Source organism: Acomys minous (assembly GCF_964271855.1).
Source record: "Acomys minous genome assembly, chromosome: 10".
Classification (NCBI taxonomy): Eukaryota; Metazoa; Chordata; class Mammalia; order Rodentia; family Muridae; genus Acomys; species Acomys minous.
Genome location: NC_140491.1, coordinates 5,787,396 through 5,814,076, shown reverse-complemented (window position 1 = coordinate 5,814,076; position 26,681 = coordinate 5,787,396). Strand labels below are relative to the sequence as shown.

The 26,681-nt window shown below is 48.7% G+C and overlaps 1 protein-coding gene across 11 annotated transcripts in view; it reads right to left on the bottom strand.

Annotated features, from left to right (window-relative positions):
- The window catches only part of APBB2 (amyloid beta precursor protein binding family B member 2), a 308,601-nt gene that overhangs the window by 64,870 nt on the left and 217,050 nt on the right, over window positions 1-26,681 (bottom strand). For 8 of the 11 annotated variants that reach the window (XM_084799070.1, XM_084799078.1, XM_084799077.1 and 5 more), the window contains 3 exons: window positions 19,302-19,364; window positions 18,777-18,862; window positions 18,623-18,683 (listed from right to left, as the gene is read on the bottom strand). In XM_084799070.1, the coding sequence (XP_084655196.1) occupies window positions 18,623-18,683; window positions 18,777-18,862; window positions 19,302-19,364 (210 nt within the window). The remainder of the gene's footprint in view (window positions 1-18,622; window positions 18,684-18,776; window positions 18,863-19,301; window positions 19,365-26,681) is intronic. The other 3 variants (XM_084799082.1, XM_084799080.1, XM_084799081.1) reach the window with 1 other exon arrangement.

Genomic DNA, 26,681 nt, shown 5'->3' with positions numbered 1-26,681 from the left:
AAAGTGATACCACGTAAGCTCCTAGGGCCACCAGGAGATTCCAAAGAAACAAAACGGCTGGCATATTGTCTGGCATATGGCAGGGCACATCGCATGCTCATTTTTTCCCTCCTCTCTACAGTTCCAAAAGACTCCATCTCTCTCTTTCTCTCTCTCGCAATCATTTTTCTTCCCAGGATCGATCATTTCTTCCTTCCTCAGCCAAGTTCCAGGTCTTTTTTTTTCTTCCTCTGACTTTGAATGCAGATTAGCAAGATGAGGGAGTGCTGTCAGAACCCTGCAGGTCATCCCTGGACCATGCAGGCCTTTGCCCCGAGCCCAGTGAGCCAGTCCACCCATGTAGAAAGAAGACAGTGACTAATGTCCACCAAGTGTCACCCTGGTCACAGCATAGTGAGTAAGGCTGTAACTGCTGAGGGAAAGTGACTCTGGTCTCAAAATAGATACAAACTAAAGAGACTTACCACACAAGTTACAAAGTAAAAAGATAAATGGATACAAAGTAAAGAGACTTTAACAGACAGTTAAAAAGTTAAAAGGTTAAATGCTACCAGTGTAATCCTAAAATACCCATTTGTAGGGATGACCATTTTAGCCTGATTACCGAGTGCCACAGTAACAACTGTATCTAGGAAAATGACATCCACTGAGCACCAATTAGCTCCGGAGACCTATACAGGTGAGGGAGGCCCAGCCCCTGCTCTCTGGAGGCTCCCAATGAATAGACGCCCAGGGCAGGAAACAGCACAAGTCGCTGTAGGAGTGGGTCTGGTGCCTTGTATTTGTTAACTGCTTGTCCAACAAGATTCTTACTTTTTACAAGCAAACTGTGGTGTTTAACCTTGAGCAGACACCTGGGCAGGCAGAAGGAAGGGACGGAGTGAAAGTTCTCGGGCTTGGGGGACAGATGGGATCTTGGGAGGGAGAAGCAGACAGGTACCGGAGGAGGAGGAGGAGGAGGAGAAGGAGGAGGAGAAGGAGGAGGAGGAGGAGGAGGAGGAGGAGGAGGAGGAGGAGGAGGATGGCCACGGGACAGGGAAGAGCCAGGTGGGCCCAGAGGAGGGACTGTGAAGTTCTACAAAGAAAGAAATGGCCCAGATAAACAACATTAGCAAGCATTTAGGGATTATGGGTTGGAGGTATCCCAGATAGAAATTACCAGAAGCAGATGGCATGGGATAGAGGCTGGGAGATAACAGAAGTTAATGTCTGCTCTGCCCCGAGTGACAAGGCTGTTCTAAAATATTGTGATTGTGAAGGCAGGTTAAAGAATACGGCTACAATAATTATAGCTTAATAATAAGCATTTAATAGGCCCTAACATTAAAATAACAGCAACAAGCTGCATCGGCTGGGAGCCCATTGAGGGTTTTTGACTCAGAGTGAGTCAGACAGCTTCCTGAAGGGTGTGGTGCTGCGCTGAGCTCCTAAGACAACGGATTTACTCATTTATAAGCATTTTTTTTTATGCTTACTGCATGCCAAGGAAGAGGGATGCCTCAATAAACACTCCATTGAGCAGTGCTTCAAAACTCAGCAAGTGAGGGATGAAGAGATGGCTCAGCAGCTAAGAACATTTGCCGCTCTTGTTGCGGACCCAGGTTCGATTCCTAGCAACTACATACACGGGGGCTCACAGCCATGAGTAGCTCCCGTGCCGAGGAGTCCACCGCCTCTTTCTTACCGCCATCATCCCCAGGCACACATGTAAGCAAAGCACTCACACATTAAAAAAAAAAAAAAAGAATTCTACAAGGGCACATTCATTTGGGCTGCCACACCAAGGGGTTGGCAACTTCAGTAGGATACAGCTCTATGGAGAGTGCAGCAAGGAGCACAGTCACTTGGGGCCCAGGGAGAACGGGGAGCTAGCGTTTGCTCCAAGTCAAAGGTGCTGGCACTAGGGAACACTCCCCATGGCAACGGTGCCAACGCTTGTTTTGTCTTTCCAACTAGAGATGGGCCATCCTTAAGGACACACTCTGGGTGGGAAGAAAGGGAAAGGAGGTGGCATGCCCCACCCTCTGCAGAAGGCCAAATTACCTGGCTTTAGGCGTTTTAAGAAGGCTGGCAGACCTGCAAGTTCCATGGCAGATTTTGGGAAGTCCCACGTTTTTCGACATCCAAATTGTGTATCTCTTGGAAGGAAGGCATGATACCATCATCATCTTTTTCGTTTTCCTTTCTTTCTTTCTTTCTTTCTTTCTTTCTTTCTTTCTTTCTTTCTTTCTTTCTTTCTTTCTTTCTTTCTACAGGGTTTCTCTGTGTAGCCTTGGCTGTCCTGGACTCGCTTTGTAGACCAGGCTGGCTTCGAACTCACAGCGATCCACTTGCCTCTGCCTCCCGAGTACTGGGATTAAAGGCATGCGCCACCATGCCCAGCAATCATCACCCTTTTCAAATGCTATGAGAATAGCAGATAAAGTATTTGTATACAATATTTAAAAAGAAAGAAAGTAAGAAAGAAAGAAAAGAAAAGAAAAGAAATCAGGATTCGTCACAGCGTAGAAACAGCAAAATGCTTTCCAGCTCCAGGATGCTGTGGGCTCTGTTGGGGACAGGTGTCTGGGGGCTCCCTTGAGTGGAGCCTGACCCAGTTTTCCCTCATGAAGGAAACAAGTCGTTGGCCTGGTGAATTATTCACTCACCGTGGCAGCGACCTTGGCCGGGGAGGCCCCAGAACACGTTCTGTATCAGCCGCTTCTGCTGCCACCGTAGACGGCCTGCGAGCATTCAGGCAGAAAACACAACTCAAGGGCCCTCGGGGACGCCGGGCAGACCAGTGCCATTCATTTAAATCTTACTCTTTCTGATTCTCAGAGCAAGACGGCTCTGTGGTGAAAGTCTGTGCTGCACTCGTAGCTGCCAGAACCATCTATGAAGGTGATGGTTATGAAGGACTTATACCATGCCGCTTGGTAAGGGTGACACACGGCGGAAATGTCTCCAGCATCCGTCCTTGAGGCTGCCTGCTCATACACCCCTGCTATGGCACCACTGGGACGGCTCTCAGCCTGGGTCAACTCTGCCTATACATCATTAAAAGACCTGGCCCTGTTGCTAAGCTGTGGAGTGGGCTGAACATCGCACCAGGAGCAAGTCATATAAACTTAAAAGTAAAAGCCAGAATGTCAGCTTGTTAATCTACACAGAGAAACACAAGTGTCACTCTGACTCAAGGCAAGCCTTGGCTGATGAGAGCTTGCTCCGACAGTAGCTGAACAGAGGTGCGTGCAGAGGTTGCCCCTGCCGGCATTTTTATGGCTGGGATCTTAGAGATTCTCTCCCCCCACCCCATGTGTCAGAGGCAGGCCCTCTGGGTTGTGGCTTAGGATAGGCGTACTTAATTGTATCAGTCATTTCCTGCCCAGGAACCAGCCTGGCTTTGAGGACTATTTTTAATTAGTGGAAAAATTGAACAGAGGTAGGTTTAACTTTGATATGGGGCCTGATGCTTCAGAAATATTCATGGAATGTGTGTGTGTGTGTTTAAGCACACACTTGCAGGTATATTACAATGTTCATCTTCATATTGATGGATAGTTTATTAGAGGCTTATTCTGTGCCACTTACAGACCACAGTCCAAGTGCTACGTGCTTGATAAGATGCAGCAAAACATGTTCTTACAACACCAGCAACTTGGGTGCCATATCTCTCATTTTCTTTTTATTTATTTATTTATTTATTTATTTATTTATTTATTTATTTCTCGAAACAGGGTCTCTCTTTGTAACCTTCGCTGTCCTGGACTCACTCTGTAGACCAGGCTGGCCTTGAACTCAGCTGCACTGTCTAAGGTTGCACAGAAAGCTGAGTAGCTGCACGCCCTGTGTCTCCGCCTCTCATTTAGAAACCGAGAAGCCGGGCGTAGTGGCGCACGCCTTTAATCCTAGCACTCGGGAGGCAGAGGCAGGCGGATCTCTGAGGTCAAGATGAACTATACATAACGTTCCGCCCAGCTTCAACTCTCATGGTGTGTGCGGGGGTCACCACCTGGATCTCACCGGACAGGAAACCAAGCCAGGGACGCCACGGAGGGACAGAGGCAGCCTAGCTGCAGCATTAGCTCTACCATTCTGATCTCTGTATCTGCTTCTCTAGGAAGAGAGACGTCCACCCGAGGAAGCCCAGGCACAGGTGGGCACTCAGTAGGTATCTGTTGGCTGACGAGGACCGTGGGCCGAGGAGCACACCTCGCAGAATCATGCTTTTGTTCCTGCCCAAGCACAGACCCCTGCGTGCCTGGGAAACCATTCTTACTCCCCACAAGTGTGCGTGTAGCTCAGTTTTGTCCCCCAAAGGAGCCCTGGAAGAGACCGGGGGTGGGGGTAGGGGCATGCTCCCAGCTCCACACGGCTGATTTACACTACAGATTGTGTTTTGGCTGCAGAGCTGAGGAGGTTTTGCATAGGGTAAGCACAGAGTGAAGCCACAATGCATGTGAGAAGTGGAATGTTTTGTTCTGCCAGGGAAAGCAGGGTTGTCACGTAAGCTTTAGGGGAGATGCTGGGCCAGGGGAAAGGAGCATAGAGGGCCTGGAACCAAGAGAGACAGGCTGTCCCCATCATCACCGCTAGCCTGAGGAAGCACAGCACGACAGACCCTGGGAAAAGCGGAACGTTATGTATAGTTCATCTTCAAGCAGCAAGTGAATTTGCAAAGAAAAGTGCCATACTACAAACAAGACTGTTACTATTATTCTAGCCAACGGTTTGACATAAGCATGCTCTCTAGGAAGTGTCTGAGGCAATTCAGAACCTGTTTGCTCTTCTACCCTGGAATGTGCTCTGGCAGGAGATCCCACCACAAATGATGCCCCCCTCCCCTTGGGGGGGGAGCTTCACTAAAGTTCCTCTTTTGAGCAACTCACGTGCAAAAGCTTTCAATACTTGGTAGGGCACAGACCACATTTTCAAGTCTGCTCACTTGCTAACTCATTTGAAACCTCAGAATTGAAACTGTAAGTGAGCGGCCAGTCTGCATGTCCCCAGCTGAAGTGCAGCCAAGTGACACCTCGCCTTCTTGTTCCAGCTCTCACGCTTTAAACAAGTGTCCTTTCCCTGGCCTGCCCCGTGCTTTGTTTTCCCATATGTTTTTACCTCTTCATTGGGATTTTCCTATGTAAAACGGTCCTCAAAGGGTTTAGGGTGATAGGCTCATCAACAGTGTCTATTTATAAGTATATGAACTCATGTAAAAGCTAGGGACCAACAGACGGAGGTGAAATCTGCAATCCCAGGGCATGGGAAGCAGAGACAGGCAGATCCCTGGCTGTGCACTGGTCAGCCAGCCTAACCTTACTGGTGAGTTTCAGGTTTAAAAAAAAAAAGGGCAAGAGAAATTGAGGAAGACACCTGACATTATACGCCCTGGCCTACGTGTGTGTGTGTGTGTGCGCGCGCGCGCGCGCGCATATCTGGATGTATTCCTATATGTTTGCATACAACACACACAAATACCACTACCACCACTGCTGCCACCACCAATCCCCAAGAACACCATGAAAAACGCTCCTAAACCCAAGAAGACTTAATGAAGAAAAACATGTGTTAGACATGTAGTTCAGATGAGGGGTCAACACTGATAGTGATATATTAACATTAGTGAATCAATAATGCATGCTAAATAAGGTAAAACTCATAAAACAAGGCTGTCTATTGACCACAACACAAACGTGACCGCAGGCCTGCTCCAGCTGCCCGGCTTCCGTATTCACTAACTCGGTGCGGGCAGCCACGTCATCCAGCATCTCCTCAGCTCTTTCCCTTTCGTCACTTCCCCCCACACCTAGTACTTTCATTTAACTGGCTTGCCTTGAACTTGTGAGTCTTGTGGTTGGCCCCTCCCTCGACTGGAAGGTAAGTTACCCGAAGGGCTTGGGAGTGGGAGTGTAGTGTGCCCAGCCTCCTTAGCATGCAGCCTGACTGCTGCAGAGGTTAATCGAGTCCATGCATAGGAAGGCGGGCTTACAGCAATCCCTAACGCCCGGTAACTTTTAGCTGTAATTTTTTTTTTTTAAGATTTATTTATTTATGTACATATGGGTGTTCTAACTGCTTGTACACCGGCACGCCAGAAGTGGGCATCAGATCACATTATAGATGGTTGTGAGCCACCATGTGGTTGCTGGGAATTGAACTCAGAACCTCTGGAAAAGCAGACAGTGCTCCTAACCCCTGAGCCATCTCTCCAGCCCAACTTTTAGCTGTAATTACTGTCCTTCAAGGGACTCATTTTAACTTTTACTATTGGTCTTCAAGAAAGGTTTTGTTGTACCCCTCATCAAAAACGTAAAAATCTGGAACTTTTTATGAAGTTTCTGAAATGAGTTCATAGCATGTGAAGACCTACAAAGAGCTCAATTAAAAGCAGCACTGTTGCCAGCCCCAAGGCGCATTTAGGAGCCATTTAGTTCTCAAAGCTGACTCCGAACGAGCTACTTGCTACTCACTCAGGAAATGCATTTAACCACAGCACGGGTCCTCGAACACAGGGCTCTGGGGAATCTCAGAACCTGACCGCCTCATTTCATAGCCCAGTCAACCCAAGTCCCGAGAGCATTGCGGGGACTGCCGCTAAGGACCATGGGTATTTCTGTGAGTGACAGGGCAACGAGGGTGGAAGGCTATCCTGAAAGGCATCCTTGTCCGTACATCCTCTCACCAAAACACTCCCAGCCTTGGGGGCTTCCCCAGCCCCACAGAGATGAGGGAGGTCAGCTTAGAACCAGGGCATTTTAAGAATTTGCTTTATGCATTAGACACAGTGAGTTCTGAAGAGTAGGAATACATGAATTTGTAAGTGAGAAGTTTGTTGGGCATAGTGTTAATCCCAGCATTCAGAAGGCAGAGCAGGTGGATCTCTGTGAGTTCAAAGCCAGCCTGAGGCTGAGGTCAGTCACGGCTATGTAGTAAGACCCTATCAATCAATCAATAAGCTAATAAACAAATGTAAAAAGTAAAAAGGAGACCTTTAAGGGCAAATTCCAGAGGTATAGATGCATCTCACGCTTGACCTGAAGATAGACAGATGGAATGAAGACACTCCCTATACATCCTTACAAGAAGAAACAAAACAAAAATAAAGCAACAACAACAACAACAAAACCACAGAGTAGATGCTTCTATGAACAGGCTAGTCTGGGAGGTAAGAATGGAGCTCCTCACGCAGTCGCCTCCCAATTGGTCACTTGACTGGGTGCTCCCACCTGGTGCTTGACTGGGTGCTCCCACCTGGTGCTTGACTGGGTGCTCCCACCTGGTGCTTGACTGGGTGCTCCCACCTAGTGCTGGCTGAGCTGGAAGGAACAGTTGTGGCCCCTGTAGACTCACGTAGGCGCTGTGCCTAGTCTTAACACAACTACATTTTACCCTGATTCTGTATGATAATGTGTTTGCGTACTCAAGTGTAGGCCTGGGGAGATGGCTGCGGGCCCCTATGAAGCCTGATAGTTCTAGAAACTAGAAAGTCCTCTACGGGTGAGCAGAGCAACAAGGAGATAGATGGATAGAGCATCTGTGTGGCAACAGGACCCACGGATCCCCCAGGTTCTGAGAGATGTGACTACAGATTTGATCTGATCACGAGAGCGGGGATGACAATGAGGAGAGAAGGAAGCAGTGAACCGCTTAAAGCTGGCAAAGACTCATAAAGAGAGGGCAAGGATTAGGCTCAGTGTGGCGGTATGAATGAAAATGGCCCCTACAGGAAGTGGCGTTATTGGAGGTGTGCCCTTGAGGAGGTGTGGCCTTGTTGGAGGAGGCGTGGCCTGAATGGGAAGGTGTGGCCTTGGGGAGGTGTGGCCTTATTGGGGAGGTGTGCCTTGCTGGAGGAAGCATGGCCTTGTTGGGGAGGTGTGGTCTTGTTGGAAGTGTGTCACTGGGGGTGGGATTCAGAAGCTCAAGCCTGGCCCTCTGTCACTCTCTTCCTGCTGCCTTTTGATCCAGATGTAGAACTCTCAGCTCCCTCTCCAGCACCATGTCTGCCTGCACACTGCCATGCTTCTTGCCATGATGACAATGGACTAAACCTCTGAACTATAAGTCGGCCCCAGTGAAATGTTTTCCTTTACAAGGGCTGCTGTGGCCATGTGTGAGCCTTCAATATGGAGAGGCTCATCATGAAGCTCAGAGGACCAGGATGGAATTTATGCATAACACACTAAAACCTGCTCCCAAGTCAGCTAAACACCTCAGCTTCCTATGTCAGTTTCCCTCCAAGGTTAACATTTTAAGTCACAAAAACAAATGAAAAAATATTGGGGGGAAATGTTCTATAGGTGTTCCATCACTTATCACGCCCATCTCTTCAGTTTTAATGCTGCTAATGGCAGCGGGCCAGAGCTGGCCACAATGCCTCATCGAATCAATGTAAACGCTGGGGAAGGGTGTACGCAAAGTACGGGGCCCGCATTCTCCTGTGCAGCCGGGCAATCTTAGCATCATCCATAGTACTGGTAATTATGTAGAACTTTGATTTTTTGTTAAAAAAAATTAATAAAGCACTTAGTGGTAGCAAATTTACCCAGCATGACCAAAGGTCTGGGCTCAGTCTCTAGCACACCAAAATAACAAAATCAGCAACAGCCCTCCCCACCCCCAACCTCCAATCTAAAGCCATATGTGTTAAGGTTAAATCTTCCCACCAGACCTCTGGGAGCTCAGCTTGGACTGGCCTTGAACCGGAGGTCCCAGAAAAGGAGAGTCCGTGTTCTGAGGCTGGGTGCCTCTTCCCGCCTCGTGCTACACCACTCTGGAACTCTGGATTGACGACGACTGCTTTAACAAGTGTGCTCCTTAAGAGAAAGGGGAGAGTAATCTACTCCATGTAAAGCGAACAATCTCTCTCTCTTACACGTAGACACATACGCTAAATACAGCCAGTCAAAAACTGCTCCCAGGCTCACTGCGTCTATAAAACATGCCAGCAAATAGCCAGGTCACTAAAGGGAGCAGGGAGCCAGGTCACTAAAGGGGAGCAGGGAATTCTTCACGTCGCTGACTCCTGTCTGCATCAAAGATCAGAACTTCCTGTGAGGCTGTGTACAAGGAGGCACTTCACACGCTTGTCAGCGTTTGTCACTAAAGCCAGTGTACGCTGCATGGCCCCTGCTCTGCTTCCATGCTATTTACAGCTCTCCAAGACAATGAATAGTACAACTGTTGAAGTCATCAGTTCCAGGCTCAGAGACTGTGTGCATGTGATGCCTTAGAGGTGGCAGAGACTGGCCATAAGGGCTAGACTAAGCCGCACAATACCACCAGAGACTGGATGCCCACAATGGCCCAAACAGCTAACACACACACAAACAGCTAACACACACAAATGCCACTTTGGGAAGCTGTGACATCGGGCTATTTTCTAGGAAGAATTTGGGAGACAGTAACATTTTATGCTGTCTTTAGACCCATCCTTTCAGTCCGCACACTGACTCTGGGAGGTCTCCAGGCTAAGATAAGCATCACTTCATCTTATAGATGGGAAAGCTGAAGTTCAGAGAAGTTAAGTGGCTTGTTTAAAGTCACGCAGAGCACCATCACGGAGCAGAATTCAGCTTTTCCAATTCCTACTTCACCTTCCTTCCTCTCGGACAGCACAGTGTACCGGGGACAGAAATCCTGGCTGTATTTCTCCCTTCTTTTGTTCTAAACTTAAGTATGCCATTAAGACACAGACAGACAGACAGACAGACAGACAGACAGACACCCCACTAAATTCTACCCATCCCTCTTTTTTTTTCAAGACAGGGTTTCTCTGTGTAGCCTTGGCTGTCCTGGGATTGCTGTGTAGATCAGTGACCTCAGACTCACAGTGACCCGCCTGCCTTTGCCTCCCGAGCGCTAGGATTAAAGGCGTGCACCACCACCCAGTTTATCACTCCTTTTGGCCACAGACTATCACCATGTAGTCCTGATTAGTCTAGAATTCTCTGTGTAGGCCCAGTAGCCTCACACTTGTGGCAACCCTTCTGCCTCTGCTCCAGAGTGCTGGGATTAGAGGCATGAACTATACAATCTGGCTTCTTCGTAATTTCCAAAACAGTTGTACAGCCATAGGTGAATTTGGGCTTATGGTATGAAACTCCCAGCACTGCAGCCCTGGAGAGAACCAGAGGAGTGACCCAAACACACACTGTAAGGGCTGCCCTGTACCTACACCAAGACAAAGGACGGCCCGAGGGATCAAAGACGCAGCCCAGCAACCAGACTGCCTGGGTCCCTGCAGCTAAAACTATGAGTGTGCATCTCTTGGGCTTCTGGGAGATCAAAGCAGGTGAGGCCTGTGGCAGTGCCAACAGCAGAGGGTAAGCTAAGCTAGGTTTAGCTAGAGGCCTATTGGTAGAGCATGTGTTTTTGATGAAGGAGTCTCATCTAAGGCAGTGGTTCTCAACCTTCCTAATGCTGCTACCCTTTAACATAGTTATGTTATAGTGACCCCAACCATAAAGTTATTTTCATTGGTACCTCATAGCTGTAATTTTGCTACCATTATGAATCACAATATAAATACCTGTGCTTTCTGATGGTCTTAGGTGACCTCTGTGAAAGGGTCATTTGATCCCCAAAGGGGCTGCAATTCATAGGTTGAGAACCACTGATGTAAGGGTCTCTCAAAGCCAACTGAAATAATCAGTGTGTTTGAGCTTAGTGAACTGATCTCTTCTTTAATTCCAGCCACATGGTAGCTGTTTACTGTAGTTACTTTGTTGTTGTTCCTCCTTGTCTGTATATTGGTTTTCCCCTGAATTTCTGAGAGATTATATCCACTGAAACCAGGCTTTCAGGTCCTTGTGAAGAGCCATTCAGACACTGGGACTTGAACTCCGGTTCTCTGGTTCTCTGCTAGAGCAAGCTCTGTTCAAAACCTTTGAGCCATCTCCCTAGCCAGTATAGTAGTTACTTTGGGCCCGTTGTGACCATCGTACTTAACAGAAACAACCTAAGAGGTTTGTTTTGACCTATGGTTTCAGAGATTTCAGTCCGTCAGAGGAGGAAGTGCATGGCTGTGGGGCTGTGGTACAGGCTCGAAAGAGCAGCGTGGAAACCAAAGGCACAGCAGCAACCATCGAAGCTTCTTTCCAGGTGACCTCCCTTCAGCAGCTAGGCTTCCCCTCCCAAAGGCCCACAGCCCACCAGCGCCAAGGGCAGTTATGCTTTCAGCTCCTTCCGTGTTCTCCACAAGTGGAGAGACCACGGCCCCATGGGGGGACGTTTCACACTGAAACCGTTACCCTGTCACGGTTGCCTCTTACAGGTTACCAGGCTTTCCTACCGAGTCTGATCAGTAACCTTGGCGACGTGCACACACTTGCCATTGAGTAAACAAACGCCCAGTGAGTGGGTGTTGGAGGCAACAGCTGAGAGGCCCAACTCTTGGGGTCAGTACAGAGATGGGAAATATAGAAGCCTGGCTGCTGACATAATTTCCCTACAAGCACCCGAGCCAGAGGCAGAGGGAGAACTGAGACTGTGCTCCCCGCGCTGAGCTGGGGGGCCTCGAGAACAAGGCTGGAGATGTGTTGGTTCTTTTGGGGGGAACCGTGGAAAGACATCTGCACCCAAGGGATTGTCCATGAGGAACCCCGCCCTGCTGGATGAAGGACCTACAGTTGCATTTGCCTGAGGCTGCATATTTCTCAGAGTGCCCGTAACCCAGCGCTCTATCCCAGAATCCCATGGGACCAGGCTTGGAGCACCTGCTGGCCCACTCTGTCAGGACAGCCACTACTGGCTGCTGCTCACCCCTTCACCTGATTTCCTACAGAGCCCCTTCCAGGGAAGAGGGTGAGGCTCTCTTTCTTTGATTAGCCTCTTCAGGCACCTGCCACCAGGCTCAGCCATTAATAGTCAGTGACGATGTCTCTTGTCCCAACAGCATCCTGCAGAACTCAGAGACTCGGCCATGGCAGCCCATTTCCTGGCTTGCTCACTTGGGCAAGGGTAGTAACCAGAAGTTAATGGTGGGGGGGGGGCAGGGAGGGGAGAAGCCAGGCTTCTGCTGGGACCTCAGTATTATGCCTGGCATGTTGACAAAGAAAGGTAGGAAAACAGCTTTAGAAATACAAAATCTGTCCTCTGGGCTAAGAGGGAAATGAGCCAATGACATTGCGTGTCGGCACTGCTGGCCCAGGGGTGGTTGGGGGGGGGGGAGTTGGGAGGGGGGGAGGGTATGGGCCAGACCAGGCAGGGCTGGTTTTGTGTCTTACTATTCTGCAGCCAACTATGCCCGAGCAGAGCCCTGACTGGGCTCCATGAATGCCCACCGGAAGTCACGCCTTCTTGACTGAGCTGTGGTAGCTACGTGCTGCCCTTCACAAAGGGCATTCTCTTTGAGTGCCTGGGGGATGAGCTTTTTCCTCTCAAAATTGGCTACAATGAAGCTTCCCAACTCCCTGTATTGTGACCCCACCACTCTCCAATCAAGAGTCGATTTCTCTACCTCCTGAACTGGAGACCTAGTTTGACTAACAGAACATAGTGGCACCATTCCCCCATCCCCAAAAAGGGTTTCTCTGGACTGGTAGCCTTGCCTTCCTGTTTCCTCCTAAAAGCCCAAGCAGCACGGAGTGGACCTCGGAGATGAGGCCTGTGAAGGGACTAGAAGTAGATCTTCCAGGGTCTGCTGCCTCCTAGTGGACCAGGGGGGGACTGCATGGCTGTGTTGCTGTGAATTCTGTACTGATTCCTAAACTTGCAGTCATGAGCAAAATAAAGCTGTTTCCAGCTGCCGAGTTTTGGAGCAGGTTATTATGTAAACAGAGGACAAGATCCCCAAATCAACCATCTAAGAAGCAGCAGGTCTTGATAGTGAACCTAGGCGGGCCAGGTCCAGAGTCCGTGGCGACTGTCCTTGGCAAAGTGTGGTACACCAAATACCTTGCTTCTCTGGCATCAAGCATTCAACAGATGCCTTTCCACCCAGGTAATGAGTCAACCATGCAAATCAAATCAAGTGTCTCTCACAGCTCAGAACTTCCGAGGAAAACTAAATCTAGACCGTGGGAATATTTTCCAATGGTTTCAAACTTTGTGCAGCTATGAAATCTCACAGAGAGGCTAAAGCAACGATGATGAATTTGTTACCAACCAGAAATAGATCCAAACCAGAGAAGACACTCCCTGCAACTTCCTGTTTATCTATTAGAGTTAATCTAGTCAGTTGCTGGCTAATATAATTACCCCATGGAAATATATGCTAATAGAACCGGGGGAGGCTCAGATAAATAAATATTCCTCAGGAGAAGTATTAGAGCCACGTGCTCATATCCCATGCGTTTGAGAGCTCCTCTGTCAGGCGTCCCTAGCCCTGACTGGCACCGTTCCTTCCTTTCTCCATGTGGGGCAGGCTGTAGCATGAGCAGAACACAAGCAAAGCTCTCATAAGATCCAGAGCCTGGATACTGACTTGGCCGGGCAACCCAGCACTAACTGCCAGTGCCCATAGCACTGGAAGGGACTGCAGCGCAAGGCCAGGTACACCCCTGCAGAAGACACAGAAACGCTGGGTCTTGTTTTGATCAAGTTTCAAACTCAACCGTGTCACCTACGCCGTGTTCTCTGTAGGGCTGCTGCATCTACGCGGCTCCTGGACTCAGCAGTGAGCCCTTGTCCCACCGCTGGACAATCAGCACCCTTCGCCAAGGACAGTACACAAGGACAGCATGCTACAAAGCAGTGGGCCACAGGAGTCCAGAAGAGGCTGAGAAGCCCCTCTGCAGGCTATGAGCTCCCGGTCCCATAACTCTCATCCTCTTCTGGCAACTCTGCTGCCCCAACCCCACCTAGCCGGATGGCCCAAGTGACAATAAGCCTGGGAAACTGTAGCTAGGGACGCCTGGCACTTGTTTGGGCTTCGGAGTCATATGTACCAGCGTTCAAGTCTCATTTCCAGCAGTCACTGGGTGAGCGAGCACACTGGGATGAGATGGATTATTAAACCCGTTCAAAGCATCACTTTCTTATCTACAGTTTGAGCAACTGGTGCATTTGCAGGACAAGCTCATGAGCAGAGCACAGGACTCGTGACACGGGAGCCGGCACTATATCTCTCTCTCTGGACTTGAACAGACACGACCAATTCATCTCCAGGTGCTGTAGAGTGGGGCTGCTACGCTTCATGTGCAATCTTAAATTTCCTCCGAATCAGGAGGGGCTCCTAATACAAGGCACACTCATTTTACAGATGAAGAATTTGAATCCAAAAGGACATGATGCTTTGGACAAACATGACTTGTTTCTCCTTCTGTGAACTCAGAGACTGATGTCTTTGAACTCAAAACCCCTGGTCATAAATATCACAAAAATTATTTGGTATAAGCTACGACAAAGGTAGTAGAATTGGGTGGCTAGAGGCCCAGGAGACCCATGGCCAATGCTGTCTCCTTCACTCACGCAGAGACAATGCACTCACTTAAAAAAAAAATCTAGGTCAGGTGTGGTGTTACACGCCTTTAATCCCAGCACTTGGGAGGCACAGGTAGGCGAATCTCTGTGAGTTCGAGGCTAGCCTGGTCTACAAAAGAGAGTCCAGGATAGCCAGGACTGTTACACAGAGAAACCCTGTCTTGAAAAAACAAAACACAAAACAAAACAAAACAACCCAAAAAACAAAAAAACCCAAAACAACAACAACAACAAACTTTAAAATCACTTCTAATTTTATATAATCCAATGATTCCAAAAGAAATTCTCAATATTTTCCACCAGGTGGCACAAAATCTCCTTTATAGAAACCCAAACACTTACAACAAAGGATGAGAAAGAATTGTTGTATTTTCCCCCTTAGAGCATTAACTTTTCTACATTTGATTTTATTGTAGTGCTAATAATGGGTTTAGTCAGCAATGCACCATGTGTCATGGAAGGGACTCAGCTCAGATTTCAAAGCAGGAAAACGGAACGAGCCCAGCAAAGCTTGGAAATATTGGGGTCTCCGTCAAAGCTTCCTATCTGGCCACCTCAGTACAGTGAAGAGTGGTCATTTGTGATCATCTGTGAAAGGCCTGGGTGTGGAGGGACATTTAAAATGTTTTCTTCTTTCATAAAAGTCAGGAAGAGAAAAAGGAGTAACTGGAGAAAAAGGAGTAACTGGAGAGAACCATTTAAGAGCATCACAGCAGACAGTTTTGCATTTAGTCCTCCAGGGACTAGAAGTAAGTGGCCTTGTGGCTTGTACCCTGGAACAGAGAGGGGACAGCAGAAAACCTGAACAAACCAGAAGGAAATGATCACTTAATACTTTAAATTCCTCCGTCAGAAATCCCCTAGCTAGCTGATCATTTAACAGGGGATGTTTAAGACTGGCAATGGCGCTCGGCGGTAGAGCGGGCACTTGGCACGCCTACGCCAGAAGCTGAATCTCCTAGACAGGAAGGCAGAGAGGTGAAGGAGGAGAAATTTAACACTAGAAAGAAAGAGTCTGTATGCCACAAAACTCAGACAAATAAATAAAAAGTGGCAGTGCCTGGGGGCTGCCTGGCATGCGGGTGAGAGGTGGGGGTCTATAATATTACTGACGGGATTGTAAGTTATGGTAGGCCTTCAGAAAGCAATTTTACAGTAAGCGACAGAAGCTGTGAGGCTGACGGCCTTTGACCTGGCAATGGCAGTTGTAGCTTACTCTACCAAAGCAGTAATTGAAAAGGGAAAACGGTCACCCATCTTTAGGAAGTTGCAGTTCCGCTGTGTAGTGTTTTGAGCAGCCCTATGGTGCGACTGCCTAAATGTGTGTTTGTGTGTGTGTGTGTGTGTGTGTGTGCGTGTGCATGTGCACGCTACTAATTAAATAGCAATAATGGAATTAAGAAGGACGGGCCTGAGAACTGCTGAAAGGGCTATGTAAAATGACTTTCAAAGCGCTCCTTACTTACACATAGACTCCTTGGATGCAGGACAGAGAAAGGACACTAGTGAGAAACTGCTTAATGGCGCCGTGATGATGGGGATGATAACGTTGAGGGGAGCAACGTGAAGGGCGTCCGGGGACGCACGCCTGAGGACTTTTCAGTGAATGCACACTTACTTCAATACAGGATGAAGGTTTAAGAATCACATGCACGCTCACATACAGATCACCACCAACTGCAAAATGTATTTAACACCTAAAATGTTATGAAGCCTCAAAATCATTAAAGAGTTATAAATACACTCTGCCCCTTTGCTGTGCATGTGTGGCCAAGGGTGCTTGTACGTATGCTGCCATCTGTTTATGTGGGGCTCACCAGACAACTGATCTTCAGGATTCACTGAGGACACATGGGGTTTCAAAGATGTTTGTAATTGTTCTTCTCTTCCTAGCATGTAAGCTCTATATAGGCTACAAGAAAGATATTTTTAAAAAATTAAATTTATGTGCATGAGAGAGTATATGCTTCTTGCTTAGGTGTGCCCATAGAGGCCAAAGGAAGGTGCCAGGTCCCCCCAGATGGCTAGAATTAGAGGTGGTTGTTAGCTCATAAAAAACCAAACTCAGGACCTTTGGAAGAACAGCAAGTGCGCCTAACCACTGAGCTACCTCTCCAGCCTCTGGGAGACATTTTCATAGAGATCTTTTTCATGGTCACTCACTCCTTGTAGTGTTAGCATTCTATATAACATAGAATTAAATGGTTTTTGTAGTGTATGGGCTTGTTCGTGTGTGTGTGTGTGTGTGTGTGTGTGTGTGTGTGTGTGTGTGTGTGTGTGCGTGCATTTATGCATGTGTGTACAAGAACACATGTGCAGGCTACAGGCCAACCTTTGATGACGTTGTTCATGAGCCATAATGTTTCTGTTTTGAGATAGGGTGTCTTACTGAGACCTTGGGCTTGCTAGTGCAGCGAGGCTGGCTGGGCAGCGGGCTACACAGATGCCCCTGTCTCTGCTTCCCAAGCTGGGGGATTGGATATGTACGCCACTACACCTAACCTTCACATGGCTGAGGATCAAATGCCAGTCCCTGGTCTTCATACTTGCATGACAAGTACTTTACTATACATGTCGTAATCTCACCAGCCCAGAATTACAGTTTCCAAGGAAGGGTTATTTTTGCTTATCTGGGGGACTAGTTCCCTGATCCCAACCAAACTGAAAGTAGGTTCTATCAAAGTTAGTTGTTTTTACGCTGTAGGCCGGGCCACTTCTCAGGTAGTGGCTCTGGGTCCCTAGGCAAACAGCAGTGAGGAAGCGGAAGAGAGAAAGGGCTCTTACAGACCGGCATCGTTAACGTTAGTTCTAAATTCGCCGATGTCTTCAAAATGAGCTCAAAGGACACTTTTGGCTTTTGATGCATGTTGTAATTCTGGGCGGCTTCCCTAGGTCCACTTCCACGGAGGGCTGGCTGTTACGCACCCCGAGCATCTGCACAGAATATGGCATCCTCTGTCCCTGCCTAGCCCGTCACGTGGATGCCGACTGCTCCTCATCAGCACCAGGTTCTCTTGCTACAGCCTCAGCCTGCTCTTAAGACTGATGTTTTATCACAAGCCACGCTGACATTAGCCCACTGAGGTTTGGACTGCAAGAACCACCCGTTCCACTCAAAGAGCTTGGAGTTGAGCCCTGTTTCAAGGGAGCATCACACCATGCCAAGCCTCCTTTAGTTTACTCATAGCCTGCAGTGTCTGTATTTTGCCCGACGCTTATAGCGGGCAAACCCCAAAACTCCTCTGTATCTACACCCACTCAGAATGTGGCTGAGGACACCGGTCACATCTTTTGGCCCCTAAAAAGACCTCAGCTTGAGGACATATTCTTCTCGTCACTCTGAGGTATTATTTAACTCCCTAGACCCCAGTGTCCTCACCTGCACCACAGAGACCATGCTAGACTACTGCCAAGAGCTAAGTGTGAAGAGGAGTTGGTGGCATGAAAGCCTTGAGGGCCACGCCCCTCAAAAGGCTGGCACCTCATCGACACGGCCCTGACTGCATGACAAAGCACAAGAAAAACAGTTCCAGGCTGTAAGAAGCCAGACGGCCAATGTACCCTGTGTTAACTATAAAGACACAGAAGCTCCCTGACCTTCATACTGAGTTACATCTACATCACAAGGCCCCGTCTGGTCCGAGGGTGGGACGGGAGTAATTTGAAGCAGGTTTAAGTTTGTAGACTTGGCCCTCTGAAGGCTGAGCCCCACCCCTGACGGTAGTCATCGGCAGTGAATGATGGGCTGACTCACAGTGGCCGATGTGCTGATGGCCGTGTGGATATGAACGTGCCTTTCGCCCACTCAACCCGCAGAGCCCCGGCAGCCTGGCTACACAGTCTACTGTCACATTGCTGTTGTTTCCTCTTTCTCATCTTTGGGCTGCCCAGCACAGTGAGGGTTTTGCACTGTATCTTGCTAACAACCCAGGGAAGGGCTCGCCCTTCAAACCGAACTTAGCACACCGCACAAACGGCCGCAGGTTGTCCTGATGCGGACGGACAAATCTCGAACCTAAACTGGAACAGAAGTTTTTCTTAAAGTGTCAGAGGGACTGAGAAAGACAGACAATGAAAGGACAATTCCTTAGTAAGTGGTTCAGGGCTGATGATCTGTTTAAAACATTTGTAAAAAACAGGGAGACGAAGGGCATTATTCAAAACCGTTACTCAGAGAGGAGAATACAAGCCAGCTGCTCAAAGCGTCTTCCTTACAAACCTTGGCTTCTGGGTCACTGTTGATTCTACAAGAATCATCATCATCAGCACGAGGGGCGTTTCTAAAAAGAAGAACATAGAACTGGTCTTAGAACTCTGCTGCGAAGACTAGATGCAGAAGCCGCCTCTCTCGGCACACCCTTCCATCCTCCTACCTGAGTTTCAAGGATGCGTAACGTAGCGTGGCTCCTTCAAATTCTTTTAAGCTGGGGTCTGGGTTAACTGTGGCTGCGTGCAAATCCTAGAGTAGGGAAATAAATCCTGTTAAGTTACAACGGAGAGGCCCGTCATCACCTTATCTCAAACACCAAAGGGGAGAGAAAGCGCCCAGCAAGAGGGGGAGGATGGGAGGGAGCGCAGGCGGAAAACGGCATGCAAGGCTGCTGCGTGAGGCTTACAAGCTCCGGCTCTTATAAGACAGCAGGGCCCCCGGGCTCACCAGCTTGAGGCCACTCACAATGGAGACGTCAGTAAGTAAACAAGTAAATAAAAGCAGACAATGTGAACGCGAGTGGCGCCTCCCTGGCAAGAAGCCCCTTCACTCCATCCCTGCAGAATGCATGATGCTCATGAGGGAAGGGAAAACAAAAAACAAAAACAAAAAGAAAAACAGCCACAGCCATGCAGAAAGGAACAACAACAAAATGTTAGATGATCTAAAAATCTGACAATATACTTGCCTTCCAAATGTCACTATTAATCTTTCCCCCATTGAGAACAGCAAAATCAGTCCATGGCTGTTTCTAGACATATAATTATTCACACAGGGGGGGAAAAAAGCACATTGATTTAAAGGAAAAAAAAAACATAAAGGGGCGGGGAAAACACAAGACACTGTTGTTAGCGTTGATATTCACAGGACGGATTAGGGAACAAATTAAGCCTAACAGTAACTTGTTAGCACACTCTCTCTCAAAGCTACATTATTACCTGGCCAGGACAAGGCAGAAATAATACTTAACTACCTACCAAAGTAAGTGACTCGACATTATTAGAGCGAAGTGCAGTTATTTCCTAAATGTGGCCCACACATTCGGTCCCTAGTCTACACAGTTCCACGAGACACTTGCCACCCCAAACACACACACACACAAACACACACACACACACACACACACACACACATTTTCTAGAGATAGAGGTGGAATTAGGGATGTCACTACGCTGGCTTGGAAACTGGGGGTTGGAGGGTGTCCATATCTAAGAGTACAAGAATCTGGAGTGAAGTTCTTGTTATGACAAGGGGGCGAAGGCCAACGCAGGAACAGGGGCGTAGTCGGGGACACAGACCGACAGTATCGTCTCGATGAAGCCCACTGCACGTAAGAAAAGGTAGCCCCACACGACCTAACGTAAACCACGGATTCATAAAAGCGCTCGACTCCTGTGCTATACAAGTCTGCCCAGGGTTCGCCCCTGACAGGGAAGTGATTTTCTAAACGGTTACAGACCACAGCGCAGAGCCATGCTGCGCTGGGAAAGCTCTCCCCGCAGACCTCGGCTTGGAGGCAACTCTTTCCACCGCTCCTAGACAATGAGAAAACTTTTTACCTTCTACTGTGCCAGGCAAATACTAAAACATTTTTCATTGATTTATGGGACTAAATGAAACTGCTAAGATGCAAGGATGGCCTGGAGGCTCTCTCCTCAGATGAAACATCAGCAACAGGAACGTTCTCAGCCAGCTAACTTTTCAACTGAAGTCCCTGAAAACGAGCGGCCCGTGGCGACCCAGAGCTTACAATCAGGGCCACCGAGGCAGCTTCTCACTAAGAGCAAATCAACTTCAGCCCAGATGCCCTGTGGAGAGGTGAGCTGATGAACTGTGTGGCCTTGGCAGGGTGGGTGTGCTGCGCCTCATTTCCAGTGTCAACACAACTGGCTTTCTTTTGAGGGATTAGGGGTCTGAACCCATATACGGAATACAAGAGAATTCAGATCAGCAACTAATTGTGAAAAATAATCTCTTCTCATGAATTTAAGAACTGGGATGCTGTCCATCCTGGCTATCGCCTCCCTCCATACCCCTCCAAGTGTGTTCACCCTCCACTGAGTGTAACGAGAGAGCTGGGGCCTGTGACGTCAGAGGGGCTGGGAACCCGAGATGGGTGCAGGGTTTTTTGTTTTTGTTGTTTAATGTATGTGTGTTTTCCTGGGAAAAGCCATTAAGTTTTGCTCCTATTTTAACATATATCTAAAACTTTATTTTGTGTATGTGTGCGTATAAACCTGAGAGTATGTGTGTGCACCCAATGCATACAGGGGCTTGTAGAGATCAGATCGGGGCATCGGATTCCCTAGAACAGGTGATTGTGGGCAGCTATGTAGGTGCCGGGAAGCAGCCCCAGCTGCTTTGCAAGAGCAGGAAGCTGGCTGAACAGCTGGGGCATCTCTCCAGTCCCACTGTTCCTGTTCTCCTAGGGGCCAGAGGTGGGCCGACTTAGTCATTCCACTATAGAAAATGCTCCTGTCAAGAGCAAGCGGCAAGTGCAAAGAAAAACCCAGAAAGCTATGAGTTTCTTTTCCAAGCAAGGCCCACAATTTCACATCAGGACGCTGGCGGCCAGGTGGGCAGCTTCCGCCCTTCCTTCAGGTTGAACTTTGGGAAGGGGCATTAGATGAGGGATGGGAGACCATAGTCAAGATAACTATGCAGAAAGAGCAATGGACACGGAAGGAAGAGGGGACGAGAAGTGAAATCAGGGGGAGAGTGTGGAAAGGGGGAGGGAGAGAAGGAGAAGAGAAAGGAAGAACAAAAAGAACAAAAAGAAGGAAGGCAGGAAAGGAAGAGAGAAAAAAAGATGGGAGGGGTGTCTGAAAAACGGACTCCTGAAATCAGAAATTACCCAAGAAATTACCCTGTGTTGGGGCAGGAGAGGCCGGAAGAACATTCTAAATGGAGCATTCAGAAGACTTGAGGATTTAATGAAATCAAGCCTCTGCATGGGTGTCAAATGTTATGCCTTTCTATATAGTTGCCGTCTGGACTCAGGAGAGCCTGTGAGGGAGATGCGGACTGTGGCACCAGGCCGTGAACGCAGCTCCTGTGCTGTGGGAGCCGTGCAGCTGTGCAGCTGTGGAGCTGTGGAGCTGTGCAGCTGTGGAGCTGTGGAGCTATGCAGCTGTGGAGCTGTGCAGCTGTGCAGCTGTGCAGCTGTGGAGCTGTGGAGCTGTGCAGCTGTGGAGCTGTGGAGCTATGCAGCTGTGGAGCTGTGCAGCTGTGCAGCTGTGCAGCTGTGCAGCTGTGCAGCTGTGGAGCTGTGCAGCTGTGCAGCTGTGGAGCTGTGGAGCTGTGGAGCTGTGCAGCTGTGCAGCTGTGGAGCTGTGGAGCTGTGGAGCTGTGGAGCTGTGCAGCTGTGGAGCTGTGCAGCTGTGGAGCTGTGGAGCTGTGGAGCTGTGCAGCTGTGGAGCTGTGGAGCTGTGCAGCTGTGCAGCTGTGCAGCTGTGGAGCTGTGCAGCTGTGGAGCTGTGCAGCTGTGCAGCTGTGGAGCTGTGGAGTTGTGGAGCTGTGGAGCTGTGCAGCTGTGGAGCTGTGCAGCTGTGGAGCTGTGGAGCTGTGCAGCTGTGGAGCTGTGCAGCTGTGGAGGCAGCTGGCAACTCCCCAGCGCTCACCCACATCTACATAAACAGGATCGAAGGACAATGAGTGCTTATTGCAAAGCTCAAGTGAGGAGCAATCGCAACTGCATTACGCCCTGGCCGAAGGCATTTGTTTTTAAACCCTATTTTAAAAGAATTCACTGATATCAAGGATAAAACAATTTTTCTTTCTTGTAAAAATGACCATAACTTTTCTTTCTCTTTTTCTTTTCTTTAAAAAAAACCAGAGATTAACATTTTTTTCTTAAACTTTAAGAAGAACAACAGAGTATATTCATTTAATTATTTTTAGTTAAGAGAAAATATTTTCTACATTTAGCTAACTATTTAATACTTTGGTTATTTATTTTTATAGTGCTGGGGCTCGAACCCAAAGCCTTGACTGTGCATGCCAAGCACTCTGCCCCCAATCCCAGGTCTAGTAAATACTGTTAGCTAATAAAAATTAAAAAAAAAAAAAGCCAAACCTACCAGAAGTTCTATGGCTCAACAGAAAGTCTACAGTCACTTTGGTCTGTAGTGTGTAGACTGGACAAGATAAAGGGAGAGACAAACAGGAGGAGGAAAAAAAGGAAACAGCAGGTGGGTTCTCTGCTTCAGATAGGAAGTGACACACAGACACGGTGAGACGACAGGGCTGGGCCGAGTACATCTCCCATAAGCAGCCACCTGCCCGGGAACCTTCTAGGCAGAGTGGCTAAAGTCTGCTGTGGCCACGAGATGTCCTGGGCCAGAGCTATAGTGGGAATTGCCCCGTCCTGGTGCCTATCCTGGCCCTGCTCAGAGTGCAGCATCCATCGCTCTAAATATGATGGTCACGCGCAGGTATGGGAAGAGCTGCAGAGCTCTGGCTTCCGTGGTGTGTACTGAGCCACTGGCCCACGCAGTGCCAGGAGCACAGTGCCTGCCCTTCTAGACCAGGGGCTGTGCAAGGGCGGGTCTGCTAGGGAAGGCCAAGCATGTGACTGAACATTTTCAGTCTAACTCCCCTTGGTGGTGGTGGGTGGTGGTGGTGGTGGGTGGTGGTGATCATGGTGATGGTGGTGATCATGGTGATGGTGGTGGTGATGGTGGTGGATGGTGATGATGGTGGTGGTTGTGGTGGTGGTGGTGGTGGTGGTGGTGGTGGTGGTGGTGGTGGTGGTGATCTTGGAAAAAGAATTCTGCAAATAACGAGAGATGGAGTAACGACCTTCTGCTGGAAAAGGCCCTCTTCAACAAATCCAACAGGGTCTCACTGAAGATGATCTCAGGGTCTTTACCATGCACTATGGTTGGAATAATATGTCCTCTCAAAACCCCCGTGGGAAACACTCCCATGACCTCAGTGTAGGGGACAGGATGGAGACTACGGGGGTGCTAAGGTCATCAGGGCTCCACTCTTGTGTGTGGATTAGTGCTAACTACCAATGCCCTCAATCCTGAAAGTTCATCCTCTTGTCCCCACTTTGCTCAGAGGGTGAGGCAGCTCCCCAAACCTGGACCCACCAGTGGAGGAGGTAACACGTTTCTGTTCATTCAAAGCAAATCACTGTAGCGCTCAACCAAACTAGAGCGGAGGGAGCTAGGGGTGCCGCCGTAGAGTGCTATCGAAAGCAGAGAGGGGGAGTGGGTACCGGAAGCCTCTGGGAAAACACCTGTGTGCTTCATGTGGCCTTGGTGGGGGCTGTCAGGGCCCCTGTGTGTACCTCAGAAGTTCTGAAGCCAGCACAGCTATAGCAAGCCATGGCCACACCCCAGCTCCTATCTCTGGCTGAGTATGCTGCTGAGGCCTCCCACTGGGGGTGTGTGTGGCATGGTGACATGAGGGAGTGAGATGTTGTTAGCACCTGGCCTGCCTGTCTAGAGGTGTGCCAAAGATGGCAGTCCCTGCCCTCCACTTTCTTTTGATAGAGGAGAAAAAAAAAAAAGCTCTCAGTTATCATAAAGTTCAAATTACAATGTTCAACCCTGGAACATGGGGAAGATGCAACCCTGGGATTCTGAGACAGCAAGGAACTAGGCAGGGCAGGGCAGGGCAGGGCATCTGTGTCCTCGACATCTGGGTGTGGATGCACTGCCTTCCTTTCTTTAAATCCTCTCTGGGGGTTTTAGTGGATGTCATATGATCTGAAAGGTATAGTGGCCCTCCCATTTAACTATGGTTTTGGATTCTCTTGCTTAAGTTACTTGTGGCCCGAAAATATTAAATGGAAAATTACATTACAAAACTGTTTACAACTTTTAAATTGCCATCCTGAACATCACGGTGGTATTTTGTGCCAATCTGCACCGTGTCACTAGGACATGAACTGCCCTGTTGCCCAGCATATCCTGACGTTATGTGCTGCCCTTCCGCTGGTGATGTGGCCATCCTGGCTCCTGCATTGACTGTTGTGCTACTGTAGTAGGGACCTCGCTCTGAGCTAGGACAGAGACTAAAGGGTATTAGAACGTAGTTCCAGAAGACCAGGAGTGCTGCCGTATGGCTTTGTGGTCTATTACATGAAAATGACTCAAAGAAGTTCAAAACAAACCAAACTTGGAAACAGACTGGCAAAAGCGTGGCCATGAAGTGAGCTCCTCGGGCAAGCAGTGCACTGTGCAGTTGATATTCCAGAGCGGAGAGGGGACAGAGGCTCCAGCTGGCTTTGATGCTCCAGGAACTCAACTGACTACACCCACTCTGACAACCATGGGCTTCTTCTCCACTCAGCACGTGATGGGTGAACTTCATGCACCACATGTCAGGAGCTGTGCTGAGTATGGGGATGGGTCATAATGCCCAAGGAACTTTCTAGAATAAGATTAACAGGCACCAAATAATAATACTACAAGGGGCTTCCAAAGAAGAGTGAGTGTAACTGTTCCTGGGAGATGCCAGGGCGTGGCCCTTCCTTTGAGGAAGTGATACAGGAATAAAGATAGGGGCAGCGATGGTTCCCTATAGGCCTGGCTGTCAGCATAAAACCTCATGGAAAGCCTACGTCAGAGCAGAGTTGCAGGCCTCATCCTGGAGCATTTGTGTCATTGCCTCAGGTGGCATCGAGGAGCCAGTGTGCTTTACAAGTGCCAGGAGTCCGCCCTCTGCTCCCAGGCTGGGAAACCTTTGCATCTGCAAGGCCCATCTCCGAAGCTCCGCCCTGCCTCTGAATGTCCTGCTCACTAGGCAGGGCCGTGTAACTTGGCGAAATGGCAGAACCATCCTTTGATGTCGCAACCTTACTCTAGGGATGCAGCTTTAGAGCTTGGACACTGTGCTCTTCCTGTGGTGTTTGCTGCTTAGGCAGCCAATGGCCACAAGGACGTTAGCAAATAGAGAGTGACTTCGTCAGGACACAGGATCCTCTCTGAGGATCCCACTTTCCACACTCCTTCGAGAAAGCCTGGCCATCTCTACATGAAGAGTCTAAGCAAGTCTTGGCCACGGGCCAAGAGCTACTCATAAAAAATATCTTGTATGGCCTGCTCTCTTTCTCTCTTTTTAAAACTCCACATCCACATAATTTCAGAGGTAATTTGGAACAAATGAATGATTTGGGAGGGGGAGGGGAGGAGCAGGGCTGTGGGCCAAGTTTCAGTAGCAAAGACTTCTTTCAAAAACTTTCAAAAATACTCGCTGGCGCATGCACTAGAAACACCATCCACTGTGCTTAACAGTTTCTGGGTGAACTTTGGAAAGTGAAATGTGAAATTTTCAAACTGTAAGGAAGCTTGCAGTCCTACATTTTTTTGTGCCATCAACAGATTTGGCGCTTATTTATCTGATTTTTCTTTTCAAGCCAGCTCACGAGAGAGCTCAATAAGAACACGCATTTCTGACACGACACATTACAAGTTACTTATCTCCCTTAACATTCTGCCTTCCCCCCCTCCCCCAGGCTTTGAAATTAGTTGAAATACATTCTATTTAAGGATCAAAGAGTTGGAGCTAGAGAAATAATCATTTTTCTCCCGCTGTCGTCGGCACCTGCGACGATGTTATTAAGTAGTCATTTTCTGGATAGCTTTGCGTGTGACACAGCCCTCCCCTTCCGGTGAGATGAAGGGATCTGAGAGTCTCCACATTTCCTAATGTAGTGTGTCAGGTCTGGGGTGGAAACAGGGGTCAACAGGTTAAAGTTCAAGGTTGACTCTGCCACATGCTGGCTCTGTGATCTTATGAGTCGCTCAGGCCTTCTGAGTTTTTGCTGTGTCAAAACCGTGGTGACATCCGTCCTTGGTAACAGGTAAGTGTTTGGTGGGATTAAAGAGACAAGACGCTAGCCTGGCCCTGTAAACATGCGCACCCTGTCGGGGCCCAGGGCTTGGTATCATTCTCGGTGTTTCCTTGACCTGGGAATGTGGCCAGCTGTCTCTTTCCTCACCTTTCATGAATGGGGGCGGGGGGTGGGGGGGAGATTGTGCCTGGAGATTGTTCCTGAAGTAAACAATCCAAAGGCGGAACCCCATCTGCCTATCAAAAGGCTGGTGGCCTGGGG